The sequence below is a fragment of the Ailuropoda melanoleuca genome, chromosome 2 (genome assembly GCF_002007445.2).
Source record: "Ailuropoda melanoleuca isolate Jingjing chromosome 2, ASM200744v2, whole genome shotgun sequence".
Classification (NCBI taxonomy): domain Eukaryota; kingdom Metazoa; phylum Chordata; class Mammalia; order Carnivora; family Ursidae; genus Ailuropoda; species Ailuropoda melanoleuca.
This window is the reverse complement of record NC_048219.1, coordinates 192,721,264-192,738,165: the sequence shown is the minus strand read 5'-3', so window position 1 is coordinate 192,738,165 and position 16,902 is coordinate 192,721,264. Positions and strand designations below refer to the sequence as shown.

General features: G+C 48.2%; 1 protein-coding gene across 4 annotated transcripts in view; it reads right to left on the bottom strand.

Annotated features, from left to right (window-relative positions):
- Positions 1 to 16,819, bottom strand: part of SAG (S-antigen visual arrestin) — a 39,867-nt gene extending 23,048 nt beyond the window's left edge. For all 4 annotated transcript variants that reach the window (XM_011223332.3, XM_034655424.1, XM_034655425.1 and 1 more), the window contains exons 1-4: positions 16,310 to 16,819; positions 12,914 to 13,133; positions 5,345 to 5,479; positions 899 to 959 (exon numbers count right to left, since the gene is read on the bottom strand). In XM_011223332.3, coding sequence (XP_011221634.1) covers positions 899 to 959; positions 5,345 to 5,419 — 136 coding nt within the window. In that variant the 5' untranslated portion in view covers positions 5,420 to 5,479; positions 12,914 to 13,133; positions 16,310 to 16,819. The remainder of the gene's footprint in view (positions 1 to 898; positions 960 to 5,344; positions 5,480 to 12,913; positions 13,134 to 16,309) is intronic.
- Between the last annotated feature and the right edge of the window lie 83 nt (positions 16,820 to 16,902).

Genomic DNA, 16,902 nt, shown 5'->3' with positions numbered 1-16,902 from the left:
TCCTAGTTCTTATGTTCCATAGATGAGAGAAATCATATGATAATTGTCTTTCTCTGCTTGACTTATTTCACTTAGCATTATCTCCTCCAGTGCCGTCCATGTTGCAGCAAATGTTGAGAATTCGTTCTTTCTGATAGCTGAGTAATATTCCATTGTATATATGGACCACAGCTTCTTAATCCAGTCATCTGTTGAATCAGCCAATTCACCTATTGAGAGACTATTTTGGTTCCTTCCAGTTTGGAGCGATCACAATTCAAACTGCCATAGCAATCGCGTACAGGTTTTTGTGTAGATATGAGTTTTCATTTCTCTGGGATGAGTGCCTGGGAAAGCAATTGCTGGGTCAGATGATAAGTATATGCTTAATTTTTAAAGAAACTGCCAAACTGATTGCCAGAGTAGGTGTTCCATTTCACATTCCCACCAGCAATGGATGAGTGATCTGGTTTCTCAACATCCTCACCACATTTTGGTATTGTCACTATTTTTCATTTTAGCTATTTCGACGGGTATATAATGATATTTTGATCCATTGTGGTTTAATTTGCATTTGCCTAATGGATAATGATGTTGACCATTTTTCCATGGGCTTCTTTGCCATCCATATATTTTCTTCGATAAACTGCTTTTCATGTTTTTTGCGCATTTTCTAATTGGATTTTGTCTTTCTTATTGCTGAGTTTCTTTATATAGTCTAGAAATGAGTCCTTTGTCTCCCCCACACTCCGAAATTGTTTCCAGTCAGCCAGTGGCTACCTCGCTGATGTTTTAATTTGCATTTCTTTGATTAGATTATCAGCAAAGCCAACTTGAAAAAATACGAAAGTAGCAGTTGTCTGATGGCTTTAAGGAAAACCAGCATTAAAATTAAAATCTTGCTCCAAACTCAACTTACCCACAGGCTCTACTTGTTCAACATGGTCTATATAGTCTCTCTTCCCCAGATAGATGGTCACCTGTGGGAAGAACAGATGTGGATTTTAAGTGGCCAAATAACACTAGCACATTCGTGTTAAAAATCAGCAGCAGGGCGCCTGGGTGGCACAGCGGTTAAACGTCTGCCTTCGGCTCAGGGCGTGATACCGGCGTTCTGGGATCGAGCCCCACATCAGGCTCCTCCGCTGTGAGCCTGCTTCTTCCTCTCCCACTCCCCCTGCTTGTGTTCCCTCTCTCACTGGCTGTCTCTATCTCTGTTGAATAAATAAATAAAATCTTAAAAAAAAAAAAATCAGCAACGACAAAAACAAAAAAAAATCAGCAACAGTCAAAAAAACCGCCCCAAAAACCCCAAACCTGGCAAAAACTGACACATTTTGATTAATCTTGAGGAGACTTGCTGCCCTCCCTGCAGTTTGCCCATCACCTCCTGTCTCCCTGCTTGGCTGTGGGCAGAGACTATGGATTACAGGCAAGTTGCACTCTCTCCTCAGCCCCATAAATGTGGTCCAAGGAAGTGTTCGATCCCTTTGGATGGTCTCTGTTCTCCCACCTTTTCCCACCAAGCCCAGGTCTGACATTAACCAGGTGACTTGTCGAATTCCCTAATAACACTTCAGTGGAAAGTTACACTTAAAGCAACTGAGGCTCCTCCCAACATTGAAGCCTCTTATATCTGGCTGTGAATGAAAGGTTTGCCCTCCTCATTAGAAGAATCTCTGAACTGAGCGTAGAGGCAGGAGTTCCAGAGTCCCTGAAATCCTACCAGGCGAGCTGCCAGACAGGTACACCAGAACCCATGCTCTGAGCAAGAGGGGTGGGGGAGTTGGGGGGCAATGACTGCCGTTTCGGTCCTCTTCCTGTCTGTTTGTGTCCTCAGCAGTGAAGGTCTCGGCCAACCTCCTTTGTGGGAGAGCACGAGTCTCGTTCACCATCACTCACTGCTCTAAGTCACAGGACTATGAGTGCCTTGATGGTAGGAATTCTTTCATCTTTCAGCCATCAAGTTTCTACCACAGTACCTGGTGCTCAACAGGATTCTAATCCACATTTGCAAAGGGCACCAATGAGTGGCTGCGTGCACTCTACCTAGGCCCTTCTTCCCTAAGCCTCTTAAATTCGTATTCTTACATCCATGAACTCCCAGAATCATTTCTGTTGGCATTCAGTCATCTATTTCCACCCCCTCGTATCAGATATCCCGGAGCAAATCCCTATACCGTCACGGTTATTTGTAATGTTGATGTGGAAGCACCCAAAGGACTACATAGTCAGGCGGCTGGGAAGCAAGGAGGTGTTGGATGGTGTGAGGATGTTTTCTGGACCAAAAATTAAATAAAAATAAAAAAAATAAAATTAAAAAAAATAAAAATAAAATCAGTGTATACAAAGCCCAGAATCAAGAGAATGCTTCTGGAACCAATGGCTTCATCTGCACGTGAATGGACCAAAGAGGGATGATGCCGGAAAGGGTCTTACAGGACCCAACCTTAAAGACTCTAGGAAGATGTTAAAGCATTTTTTTAAAAGAATTTATTTATTTCTGAGAAAAAGAGAGAGAGAGAGCGAGCACAAGGGAGGAACAGAGGGAGAGGGAGAAGTGGGCTCCCTGATGAGCAAGGGGCTCAATCCCAAGACCCCAGGATCATGACTTGAGCCAAAGGCAGATGCTTAACCAACTGAGCCACCCAGGCGCCCCCAACACTGAAGCATTTTAAGCTTGGCACCAAGCTCAACACTGACTACATTCTTCCACTGAAAACCCACAACTACTCTGTGAGATAGGAATTAGTCCCATTTTATGGAGGAGAAGACACTGGCAGCAAAGTAGAGAATAAATGGACAAGGGGAAAGCCAGTTAGGCATTTGATGGAGGTTGGGAGTAGGGAAGATTGAAGGTAGGTGGAGTGTGTTTTCTTCTTTTTTAAGCTTTAGCTGTGGAGGAAGAGGAACTGGAAAGGCAACAAGGTCAAGGGGAGTTTGTCAGTTGTTGTCTTTAAGCTGCATGAGGTCCTTACTTGTTTTTACGCTCAGGCAAAGTACTGGTAGGGAGGGAGAAGCTGATAGTGGGGGACTCTGAGGAGGAGGTAGACCCTGACCCAGGTGTAAACAGCATGAACCTCCGATGGGAGCAAAGGCATGTCTTCTGCTGCAATTGGAAGGGGAGGGAAGGGAAAGGAAGGGGCAGGAGCAGGAAGAGAAGTAGGGCTGAACAATATTGAGCTGCAGCCCACCTGCTCCTTGCTCAACCACCAAACCAAGCTCCCTTCTTCCTGGATACAAGTTGCCAATTATGTTCAGGGTTCACCATCCCCCATGGGGTCGCGTGCTAAGAGGAGGCCAGCCCCAGAGGATGGTTCTTGATTGGCCTGATCCATTTAGGGTGGGCATGTGACCCAGTTTTGACCAATGAGATATGAGAGAAGTCTGCTGGAGGGCTACTGGGAAAATAATTTCCCACTCTTGAGAAGAGATACCAGGAAGCAAGAGTTTTTTCATTCTTCAGGAAGAAAGTGAGGGTGAGACACCTGGAGCTAGGGCAGCCATCTTGCCACCAGCTGGAGGATGAAGATCACAGCAGAGGGCAAAGTGGAGAGAATCACAGAGAAATGGGCCCAGGGCTCCTGGTGCACCATGCCTGGAGCCATAAAGAGGTTGCAATTGGAATAGTCGTAATATGTGAGACATTAACGAATGGATTTTCCCCCATATACAAAAATTCTAAATTTCTTGATTCAGAGGATGTCTATAGTTGTGAGGAAGAAAAAAATGGGAAAATGATACAACCTGGCAGGAGTGGCTTCTCTCTTCTTCTGTCAGAAGTCAAGACAAATTGCGTGGGAAGACACAAAGTTGGGAGAGAGTTTGGGGAATCAATGGTTGAGGGGTCTGCAAATTATCACTCCAAAGTGGAGTTCCTCAGCTGGGAGCCGAAAGGGCAGAGAGTGCCTGGTGCAAACCCGTTTCTGTTGTGTTGTACTATGAGGATCAAAGAGTTTCTTTTGGGCCCAACATAGGCTTAACATTGAGAGGCCTTAAAGGAAAAGTCCAAAGTTCAGGTTTACAAAGCACAGAAAATAGAGCTCTGAGAAGTCCCTTGATTAGGTAATCATGCTTTCAGAACTGCGTGTGCCAGGTAAGGGCCTAATTGTGCTGATAATGATTCTCTGTGTCCTGCACCTTGACTCAGCGACAGAAACAGTCCCCAGGGCTAAGGTGCTTGAGTAAAGAGCAGACTGAGTCAATTGTATGAAGAGCCTCTGAAAGCAAAATTTCAACCACTTCTGCGGGAAGGTCTCAGAAGTGAACCAGAAGGATGATCTAGGTCCCCCCTGTCCAATACAGTAGCCACTAGGTACAGGTGGCTTCCAGACACTTGAAATATGGCCATTCCAAACTGACAAGTGCTATACATGGAGAATACAGACCAGACTTTAAAGACTTATCAAATGAACGTAAAATATCATCAATAACTTTTATATCATTTGCACATTGAAATGATAGTGTTTTAGACATACTGGGTTAAATAAAATACATGTTAAAATGAATTCCACCTGTTTCTTCTTTTTTAATGTGGCTGCTACACGCTTTAACATAACATTTGCAGCTTGAGTTGGATGGCGCCGAGCTAGATTGCCAGCCCCTAAGAAGCCACTGAATGGAGCAAGAAGACCCCATCCATGGAGGCTGTGGGGTGACCTTCTGTCAGGCCTCTCATGCCAAAAGTTCATGGGCACATCTAGACCATCTGCTGCGCCCCAGCTGGAGCCAACAGTGGCATCATCTCTGCGGAGTACACGAGCTGCCAGGACATTGGCAGCCATGCAGCTGCGGTGTGTTCCCTTACCCAGTGGCCCTGAGGCCAATTGAGGATTGGAAGCATGGCGGCTGGGATTGGCGCACAGAAGGTAGGGCTGCCTTGGACCAGCATTGGGGCTTTCCCCAGGCAGGCAGTGAGATGACAAAGAGCCCCACAAATTAGTATCAACAAAGCAGTGTTTGAAATGGTAAGTCATTGGTTCAAGGCCAGCTAGGAAAAAAATAAAATTGGAAGTAAGGGGGTGGGGACAAGAGACAAGGAGAAAATTAAGGGTCTCAGGGCTAAGTTCTTTAGAAGACTGAAAAGAAGTTGTACGTGTGATGTGTGCAATTCATCCATTCGATTATGTCTCATTTATCATTCATCGCAAATAGAGACAGAACACAACCTCTCAGGATTTTGGTGTTGATCGTGTCTATTTCTTGTTGTTTTTTTTTTTTTAAGTAATCTCTACCGCCCAGTGTGGGGCTTGAACTCATGAGATCAGGAGTTGCATGCTCAGCCAGGTGCCCCGTATCTATTCTCAAAAAAGCTCCTTTAAAAAAATTTTCTTTCCATCAAGCCCCTCATTTCTGTTCCACTTACCGACTTGTCCCGGGAGATCTTCTTGAAGATCACATGGTTTGGTGCAGACTTGCTGCTCTTCGTGCTGGCTGCCATGGTACGTGTTGCTGGCAGCTGGCTTCCTCCACCTCGGGGTGTGCGTCAGGTGTCAGCGGGCTGCAGAAAGGTAAAATGATGCTGAATGTGCGGTCAAGAACATTCTGGGTATAAAACCTACACGTGAGATGCCGCGCGCCCAGTAGACATTTCCTTGTATCTGCTTAAATACAGATGTTTGATGAAATAAGGCCTCTGTCTAGTGTGTGTGACACCGTGGGGGACTTTTTCTAGAATGTGTGTTTTCTTTTTCCTGATAAGCCTCAAACATTTCTTAGTAAACCTCACCTGGAAATTTGACTTCCTGATTAGCCTCTGGTGTCAGTACACTTGGCCAGATTGGATTTAAAATTCTAGCACAACCATGTCCCATGGCAATTAGAATAGGAAAGATTCCCAAAAACCACACCATAACCACTTCACAAATACCATTTTCAAAATATGTTAAATCCCCAGGAGTCCTGTCCCACTCTCCCACTGCTGCCCAGCATGACGCACAGTGGAAAGGCCTCTTAGCTGTCTGGACCTCAATATACCCTGAGTCTTGTTAACAAGCAAAGTCCGTGAAACCACACGGAAAAGGCGAAACTGGGGCAGACTGACCACAGGAAAACACCCATCGTCCTGCCCCTTGCTCTTCCCTCTGCCTGCCCCGGGGTCTGAGAAGCGTTGGGCCAGGGGCAGTCATGTACCTTGTGCAGCCAGCCAGATGGGCCCGAGAGGTGAGGAGAGGGGCTCTGTCCCTCCGGGGCGAGCGGCTGGCCCCTGCTCTGTGTAACCAGATGACCCCACCGAGGCCCCTGGCTGACGTGCGTGGGGGAATTTGTAGGGAACCTGGAGAGGGGGCCCACACCCACGTCTCAATGTCTAGAAGCCAAATCCCATTTAAGGAGCAGAGTGGAAATGGGATTAGTGTTGAGACGGGTGAACTGGTGGTTTCAGCAGTTCTAGGCATTAGGCAAAGACCTCTGCTCTCCTTCCAGAGGGGCTCACAGATGCGGGAGCTCTAGTGGGGAAGGCGTGGTGGGAGGGATGAGAGCTAAAGAAAAGCTACTTTCTATCCTAACCCTCTTTGGGTTCTGGAAATAGACTGATTATCCCTTCACTCCCAGTATCACCAGGACAGGGGATTTTCCAGTGTTCAACAGACTTGATTAAACTCAGCAGGCCGCTAATGCAACCTTGGGGGTGGGGATAGAAACAAAAAGGTCAAGGAGAAATGTCAACCTCAAGATGAACCCTGGTATTCTACAAGCCAAACGTGGGAAACAAAGGCAGGAGGAAATGCAGATAAAATTAACTGTCTTTATAACCTGAAGCTCACTGACAAATACTTGAGGCTTCCTCCAGGAAGCTCCTGTCTTAATGTTAATGCCTTGCTGGAGAGAAGAACTACCTTAGCTTGACAATAGCCAGGCCTCCAGTATCCTGTACGTCTTCTTCAGCATATGAAAATCCTTTCGGAAGTTCCCTTTGTCTTGACTTCCCCCAACCCCAAAGTATATGTCAGTTGTTCCGCACAACCCCGGGGCAGCAGCTCTTTCTGCCCACGGGTCCTGTCCCCGTGCTTTAATAAAACCACCTTTTGCAACAAAGACATCTCAAGAATTCTTTCTTGGCCATCGGCTCTGGACCCCAACAACATTACTCCAAAAACACATCAGAACTAGACAGGTTCCTCTCCCCTACCCCACGCCCTACTGATTATGGAGACGAGTCTTGTCAATTCCTCAACCCCCTACACCCCACCTCCCCAGTATCTCTGGAATCTGTCCACATCTTTTCATCCCCAGAACCCCCCCTGCATTCATAGCACCCCCTCTGCTTTCCTGGGCCATAATGTCTCCTGCTGTCCGACTCCATCCATCTCCAGCTTCCAGGCTCTTCTCCACAGTGGAAGAGGGCCCCACCGAGCCCTGATCTGTTCTCTCTGCTTAGCATCTCCCAGGGCTTTCAGAAAGGATGCGGGCACCTGCTTTCCATTTTGTCCCGCACCACATTGCCCCTGCTCCCCCACACTGTTCTTTTTGCCTAGAACAATCCTCTTCTCTCTTCACTTGTTGACTCCTCTCACGCTTCAGATGCTAGAAGAGAGGAGTCCCATCCTCAGGGGAGCCTTCTCCAACCTCCCTCCCAGGCTGGGTTGGTGGCATTTGACACTTGTGTGGGAGATTACTGTATGGTCTCTCTTCCCTTACTTGACTCTAGGCTCCAGGAGGGCAGGGACCCATCTTGTTGTGTCCCTCACCATCGCATTCAACAGCTGCTTCCAAGAACACTCAGGGAATAAACAGATGGGGCACTGTGGCCATTAACACATTACATATTGAACTTGACATGGTGTCTGGGGATGAAGCAAGTCTAAGCAGAAAGCTTGTTCTAACGTTTGAGATGTTAGCATCTGTGGAAATTTCTAGTGGCTTCCTCCTTGCCTGGACAATGCCTGAAAGGCCCCCCAAGATCTGATCCCTTGTTACCTCTGACTCCCTTTTCTCTTTCCTTTCCTTTCCATTTCTCTCCCTCCCTCTTCCTTCCTTCCTTTCTTTTCTTTCTTTCCTTCCTTCCTTCCTCCCTCCCTCGCTCCCTCCCTCCCTCCGTCCCCTCCCCTCCCCTCCCTTCCTTTCTTTCCTTTCCTTCCAGTAGGCTCCATGCCCAGCATGGAGCACAATGCGGGGCTTGAACCCACAACCCTGAGACCAACACCTAAGCTTAACCGACTAAGCCACCGGGCACCCCTGACCTTAGTTCTCACTACCTCACCCACTTGACTCCAGCCCACCTGTCTCTTTGCTTTCCTTCAAACCTGCCTCAAGGCCTTTGCACTTAACTGTTTCCCCTTCGGGAACATTCTTCCCACAGAGAGCCACTTGGTTTGCTTCCTGAATTCCTTTGGGTCTTTACTTCAATGTGACCCCATTCATCCTGCAGCCTATCGTGCGCCACTTCACCCAAAACTTGCGGCCTCCTCTGCATTATTTTTCTCCACAGCACTTGTCACTGTCTCACATATAGGAGAACCTGCATATCTTGTTTCCTGTCTCTCCCCCCGCACCCCCCCGTCGCCACTCACATGTAAGCTCCAGGAGTGTAGAGATTCCTGGCTCTTTGCACCTATCCCATCTCCAGCATCTAGAAAAGGGATCTTACTATACTTAAAGCACATGGACAAGTCACTGGATTGCAACAGTGTGATAGCTGATGATAGCTAAAATTGAGAAACAATATTTTTAATTTCTAAGGGAGAAAACTTTTTTTTTTTTTAACAGAGAATTGCCAGCTACTAAATGCAAAAGGAATGATGGAAGTAGAAAAACATGCTTTGACAACTCTGGATTAATCATGACTTTTGATTTTCTGTATTTTTTTTTTTTTTTAAAGATTTTATTTATTTATTCGACAGAGATAGAGACAGCCAGAGAGAGAGGGAACACAAGCAGGGGTAGTGGGAGAGGAAGAAGCAGGCACATAGCTGAAGAGCCTGATGTGGGGCGATCCCAGAACGCCGGGATCACGCCCTGAGCCGAAGGCAGACGCTTAACCGCTGTGCCACCCAGGCGCCCCGATTTTCTGTATTTTTTTAATGTTTGTTTGTTTAAGTAATCTGCACGCCCAACATGGGGCTCAAACTCACAACCCTGAGATCAAGACTCATATTGACAACGGAGCAGCCAGGTGCACCCTGTTTTCTGTAATTCTGATGCTTTGACATTCGGACCCTGGAGAGACTGCACCTCCAAGGCTACCTCTTTTCCAAAGAGACAACAAATTGCAAACTAACCAATCCGGAGCCCAGACGCCTCAGTGGCCTTGGTTCTTCCTGGGACAGGCTGTCACACTAGCCACTACTGCCCTGACCTGATCATCTCCAGACCAGGGTTCAGCCAACTGGACAGAGCCCGTCACCACAGCGCCAGATGAAGTTATTCAAACTCTCCAATCTTAAACCTGCTTATCTTGCCTCACCAGTTCTTTCCTATGGAAACCACAAGAAGACTCTTGCCCATGTTTTCCCCTCCAACCCTCTGCCTCTTGACCAAACCTGGTGCTTCCCCAGGTGGCCCTGTGTGGCATGGGCTGCCCCCTCCTTTCGAGAACTAAGTAACAAATTATCTTTTCAGTGGCCATTGTCTCCAGATCTGTTGGTCTTATCATAGCTGAATGATAGTAAAATTTCCATCTTAAAATACTGATGAAATGATGGACTCAAACAAAGATTATTCATTGGGGTCAAAACCATCAGGTGAAGAGTTGATGGAGAAATGGCTGTCCCCATTAACACCACAGTGACGGTAAATGGAACCTAGGCTCATCACAAGGTGCGAGCCTGGCTGCACAGCGGGGGACCAGGCATGGTCCACAGTCAATCTTAGCATCGACAACGGTGCCAACCAGATGTGATGTATCACCTTGGGTGAACTGGAATCCATTAAGCGTTTCAACATCACTTCTGGTTTATGGGAAATGCAGGGACTAGAAGAACAAGCTAGAAGACACCACAAGAGACTTACCAGATGAATGGAAAAGTAGCTGGTGCCTTTCATAAACCAATGTCACAGAAAAGGGAGGTACTTGATTAAAAGACACTCAAGGGATTCAACATCCAGATGTAACGTGTGATCCCAGACTGGATCTCCAATTTGAAAAACAGGATCTACAGGACATGTGGGTCCATCAGCAAAATCTGAATATGGTCTAGGTGATGTGTAAGACAGTAATATCTCGAGAAGGTAGAGACTGTGACCACACAAAGGTCATAGGATGGCATGTGTAATATGACTACATCTTGCAAACACACACACTGTGTGTATATGTACCCATATATGCCTACTTATTTATACCTACACGTATATACACACATATGCGTTATATGCATAATCTGCAAGGATACATACTAAGGAGCTAAATGGTCTCTGTGTGGTGGGTATGTCAGGTTTTACTTGTTTTTAAATTTTTTTTCTTGTCAGTAATTTAAAATTTTTCTCCAAGTCATTTACTTCTCCTATAGCAGAAAGGTTAAAAGATAACATTGTTATAAATTTAAAAGAATATCTGATTTTCCCCTTAGAAACACGCCAACAAGAGGAAGACAAATGACCAGGGTGCGTCTTTTCATGTCCCCACCAGAGGGGCTGCAGCATCCGGGACCTGCTTGCAGCTCTGGCTGCTCTTGGGACACCCATTCTCACAGTTTTGTTACCACCAGGTCGCTGGGAGGGTGCAGACTGACGGATTTCAGTCATTGACCTGCCAATTCCTGGCAGGTGGGGAAAACTGGGGGGGGTGGGCTGGGACCTCATGCTTTTTGGAAATGTAGTCTCTGGTAGTCATTCCCAGCCTCTGGTCTGTGCTGAATTTGTCTCTGCTTGGCAGAAAAATGAGAAAAACAAAGGCACTGCTGTAAGCTTTGTCATGGAGCCAGATGTCTTCACTGTAAAGGACTGTCCTCCTTTGTCCTAAGGTTATGAAGTCCTCCATTTTTGGATATTAAGATGTCCTCCTTCTTTCCTCCCTCCTTATTGAGGTATACTTTACATACAAGCAAATCTGCCCATTTTAAAGTGCAGTGTGTTGAGTTTAACTACCACTATGGTTAAGACAGAACATTTCCATCCCCCCAAAAGTTCCCTGCCCCCCCATTTCGGTCAACTCCTCCACCAACCCTCCAATCTCTGGCAACCACTGATTTGCCTCCCGCCATGAGTTTTGCACTTTCTGAAATCTATTGTGAAGTTTAGAACATAGAGAAGAGTTGGAATAATACAATAAACTCCCACAGAGTCCACTGTGAGATTTGACAATGAACACTTCAGTGCATGTGCTCACCTGTCTATTGCTTTTTCCTTTTGAACCGTTTGAAAGTAAACTGCAGTCATCATGACACTCTACTCATAAATATTTCAGAACGCAGCTGCTAAGCCTAAGGACAAAATGTCCTTTCTTTTATAAAATAAAGATGAGAGTAGATGGAGGTTTAGGAAAAAAAAATCCTTACTTGGCCAAAATAAAAAGATGTCAGCCTTCCCCTACAGCTTTTTTGGAAATGGGCTGCTCTATGAATGCGAAGTCTGGGAGCCACTGGTGACGGCAACGCTTGCTTCTCTGGAGTTGGTGTCCAGTGAGAGGAAGCTCCAAGCCCTGAGCTTCGCTTCCAGATACACACGCAGCACAAGCCAGCTCACGGGGGTGGTGGGGTGGGGATGTTCAGCTTAAGAAGCTTATGGCTCCAGGGTTAGGTTATCGTCTTAGGGGTTTATTAGGGCACACGCATGAGGAAAACTGGTATATCCCACTAAACATCAACTACAAAATGAAAATCTTGTGTCCTCACCACCTAGGTTTCCCTGAAGCAGAGAGCACCTGAAAAGACTGGGCAACTCTATTTTCAAAGAGTGCCAGGGAATCAGGGCTTTTAAAAGCCACCTTCATTCCAACATGGACCTCTTGGTCAACTGGCTGTTATAAGTTGGGTTGGCTTACAGCATCTGAAATCATAACTGAAATCCTGTGGGTTCTCAAGTTGGGCAGACACTTTTAAAAAGAACGTCATCCAGGGGCGCCTGGGTGGCTTAGTCAGTTAAGCATCTGACTCTTGATCTCAGCTCAGGTCTCAATCTCAGGGTGAGTTCAAGCCCAGCGTGGAGCCTACTTCAAAAAATGAAAAAAAAGTAAATAAAAAAAGAAAAAAGAATGTAGCCCACATTCCATCCCTTTTTTGGCTCTCCTCTCAACATCCACAATAAGCAGTTGTTGAACGCTTCCAGGGATGGGGAAATCATTACCACCTTTCTTTGAAACAGTGTGACACATGAGAAAATGCTTTGTTAGGAAAGACTCAGCTTCCCTTCTACTTCCCTCCATTGCTGCGAGTTAATCTAATCTCTTCCACAGGTGCTCATTCCTCATGGACATCACCACCCTCTCGCCACCCTGGGGTCCCACCCCTAGGCAGATTTCGAATGTCCATCTTGAGGCATGGTGCTGAGAATGGCACTTGGTGCTCCAGGTGTCCGTTTAAAGGGGGCATGCTGTACCAACAGCCCCAGGCTGGAGTCCGAGGTTGTGTGGCCCACAGATGTGTCCCCTGCGACCTTGGGGAAGTCGCTGGGCCTCACTGCTATCCTCGTCACACCACAGGGCTCCTAGTGCTAGAAGGGCTTCCGGGGGTCATGAAGCCGCTTCGATGCAAGATTGTGGCCAGACACAAACTGAGCCGCTTCATCCTGAAGCTGTGCACTTCGGGAGAGGCCTCTCGGAGGAACTGTCTGTGCACCCCCCTACCCCCCCTCCCTGCAAATCTACACGCCCAAAGCCCTAAGCCCCCGGTGTGGTGGGGTGTTGGGAGGTGATCGGGGTTGGACGAGGTCACAGGGCGGGGCGTTGATCTGATAGGATTAGTGTCCTGTAAGAGACACCCACTCTCCACTGGGCAAGCACACTCGGAAGTCAGGCGTGCCGCCTCCTCCGTGGAGCAAAGGCCTGGGGAAAGGAACCTACCTCGTTGGCGCCTTGACCTCGGACTTCCAGCCTCCAGAAGCGGGAGAAAGAAGCACCTGTCGTCAGAGCTGCCCGGTGTGTGGTGTTCTGTGCTGGCAGCCCGAGCTCAGACAAGGGCCCGCGCTCTTCCTCAGGTGGACCAGCTGCTTGCTACAAGATCAGAAGAGTGTGGAAAAAATGGACACTGATCCAGTTTCAACAACGTCCTTTTGTGCTGGACCTAGACAAGGGTGGTGGTTGAACACACTGAATATACTTTAAAATGTTTTGTGTGAATTTCAATAACTTAAAATCAGTTAAAAAGAAGTAACACTTTTTACACTGTGACCCGAAACTGACACATACACACACAGAACAGTTTCTACACAACACTTCAGCTTCCTTTGTGGTTTATTCTTAGGTTTTTAACTACTCTCCCTCCCTCCTCCTCACTCGTCCCTTTGGCTGGTTATGACCCACCCTTTGGGGGCTGTCTGGTTTGCTTTTTGCTGATTCAATCCTACTAAATAAAAACTTGACTGAATACGGAGGGTGCCAAGCACCACGGGGTGGGGGGTGGGGGCTCCTGAGACTTGACATACAGGTTCTTAGAACCATCTGGGCGTGTACTCTCGAGAGCAGCAGCACTGAGGGCTTCCTGAAAAGAAACCAGACTGCGTGTGGCCGGCATGCCGCCCAGCCCGGCTCACGAGCATAACTGCCTACACTGTCTCTTAAGGCTGTTTCTCCGGGAAAATGCAGCCCAGAGCCTGATTCACCTGCTCTCCTCTCCACATTTAGGGTCGGGGCAGAGCCACAGAAGTCTGGCACACGGCCATGCGCAGGGCCACTCTTCCCACGTGGGACACACGTACTGCTTCTATGGGGAAAGTGAACTGATCCAGTGTGGGGCAAAAAAAGAAGTCAGCAACAGAAAAAAAAAGACCCGAGAGGACAACAGAATGGAGCCCTAACTGTGGACAATTGCCACAACAGTTCCAAGTGAGTCCTGTCCTGTCCCCATGCAGCCAGGTGGCGTCCCACACTCAGGCAGGGCTGCTTGTGCTATCTGCTCTGGCCAATGGGATGCGATGAAGGCCACCCCGGCAGAATGACAAGCGCTCACACATTGACGGGTGCATTCTTGCTGCGTCATTCTTGTTCTCCTAGGTGCCTGCCGGACGTGAGTAGGGCCACCCTCTACCATTCATCCCCAACTAGGCCACCCCGGCCCACTCACAGGCTCGAGAGAATCACGGTTATTTCAAGCCATTACATTTTAAGGTAGTTCGTTACACAGCAAAAGCTAACTGGATCCTGATCCAAACAAGCCCATCGTAGAAAACCCATTGTTGAAACAGTTGGGAACATTTGACTATGGACTGGATAGTTGATGACATGGAGTTCTTGTCAATTCTATGAGGCGGAACTATGGCACGGTGTCCTTGGTGTTTTGACATGAGTGCTGATTTACGGGGAAAATGACATGCTTTAGGTTTGCTGTCAAGTACTCAAGAGCTGCTGAGTGGCGGGTAGCTGCCCCAGGGCTCCTTCCACACGAGGGTTTCCTCTGGGTTCTGGAGCCACCGGATGTGGGTGTGCTCACTGAGCCTGTCAGTCCGTCAGGGTTAGACGAGGGCTGTGGAGCCCCAGGGAAAACTCTCGAAGGAGAGTGTTTGAGGAGCACAGCATGGCTGGAGCACACAGAGGCTGGAAAAAGTATCTGGAATGAAGGCAGGGAAGGGTGGGGAGGCAGAGACGGAAACCAGTAGGGCTGTGCTATGAAAGCCAGAGCTCCCTGAGGTATGAAAATCAAATTTCGTGGAGGTGAAACAGGTTAAAAATAATTTTCTTGGGGCGCCTGGGTGGCACAGCGGTTGGGCCTCTGCCTTCAGCTCAGGGCGTGATCCCGGCGTTCTGGGATCGAGCCCCACATCGGGCTCCTCTGCTGGGAGCCTGCTTCTTCCTCTCCCCACTCCCCCTGCTTTATTCAAGATTTCCGGAGTTTATTATTGGCTTGAAAACTTGGGATTTCTAGCGAGTGGGCATTATTGTAGGGCACGAGAGAAAAAACATCGTGGAGTAAAGGCATCAGCGTGGCCAGCCTGAGGCCATCTGGTGGCAGCCTGCGGGCCAGGAGAGGCAGGCCGACTGGAGGCAGTGGCACCCACTAGGGGTTGGGACACTAGAACAGCTTCTCATTAGGCTTCAAGACGACACCCCCCTGCCCTCCCCCCCTGCCCCCCGCCTTACGACATGGGATACACTCCTCAGACCACAGAATCTGAGAGCCACAGGCTCCTGATTACAATGCAAGGGCTCGCGGGAACCCAGAAATGTCGTGCTTTCCGCAGTCCGGCAGTCTCGTGAGGGGAATTTCATCACGGCTGCTCTTTTCCGGTGCCCACACGGGTGAGGAGTTTCAAGTGCACATTTCAAAACGCCCAGTTCTCTAAGAGCTGGGTTGTGCTGTGCCCTGTGAAGACGCAGGTAGGTCTGCACACCTTGGTCCACTCAAGAGATCTGGAACTTGCCAACCAAGCCACCTTGAGGCCAGGCTGGCCCCTCCTGGCTGAGAGCAGCTTCCTCCACTAACCCGTGTCCATACAAAATCTCCCGTGTGCCACACACGAAAGACGCAGAGGGGCTTTGCACCATTTATAGGACAAAGGCTGTGTACGCGGTATGTGCTTTAAGAATAAGGCACTGAGGGGCGCCTGGGTGGCACAGCGGTTAAAGCGTCTGCCTTCAGCTCAGGGCGTGATCCCGGCGTTCTGGGATCGAGTCCCACATCAGGCTCCTCCACTATGAGCCTGCTTCTTCCTCTCCCACTCCCCCTGCTTGTGTTCCCTCTTTCGCTGGCTGTCTCTATCTTTGTCAAATAAATAAATAAAATCTTTAAAAAAAAAAAAAAGAATAAGGCACTGAGCTTCATTTATCACACTACTTTGGGAAGTGACCTAGAGAACATAAGTTCATTTAAAAAACATTTAAAAATTCTCAACTTCTGAGATATGTGAATGTCTGGGTCAAAGCCGACACCACTGACGAGGGAGCATACCAGCTCCCAGTGCCCAGGGTTCATCTGGGAAATGGAGAAATTCCTATGCCCACCTCCCAGCCCCACCAGCAGAACCCGCAGCAGCGGGGAGGGTCCCAGATGATCTGACAGACATGGTGCATCAGGACCATCAGTCAGATGAAGTCCTACTCCACTGCTGTGTGAGTCCACACGCTCAACAGCTCGGCCCTGGCAGGTGACCTGAAGAGAGCTTCACAGTGCGGATGATCTCATACTGAAACCTTTCTCTTTGTTCAAAGTAGAGAGCAGCCAAGCTTCCCTCCAAGTTCAAAGAAAACAGGATAACTGGAGGTTACTGCAATGCTTACTTTACACCTCCTTTAAGAATGACTTACCTTCTTGAAAGTGACTGCAAAGGGCTCTTTCGGCCTTCTGGAGACTTCTGGGTGCCTCAAGACTTCAGTACACAACAGAATCCTGCCCCCAGGATCTGTGCTAAGCAGATGTTTGGCTGGCCCCTTGGTAAAACAGTCATAAGGGAAGGGACAGAGGTCGGAGGGGAGGGGGGACTCCGGGAGATCAGGATTTGTCCTAGCACAAGGCTACTAGAGACAGGGTCTCCGTGAACGAATCACTCCCCTGTGAGGTAATTCATACCCCTTCAGCAGAGAGACCGGAGACAAGCAGGAGACAGGTATGGATCCTCATCAATCCTACGGACAAAGGCTCCAGCGGGGAACCAGGTGCTCGCACTGCCTGCAATGTGGAGCCGAGGGTAGGAGTCTGGTTGAGTGCGCTGGGCGCTCAGCAGGACAGATGCAGAGATTCACGAGACCCTTTGCCGAGTTAAGACTTACATGTGGCGTGAAACTAGAATGCTGGTTTACAGGCAGTGGTAGTGGAGGCTTAAATGATGAACAACGAGGAGAGACCCCAGGAAAATAGTAGCTGTTATTTACAAATGAACGAATAACACGAAAACAGATGA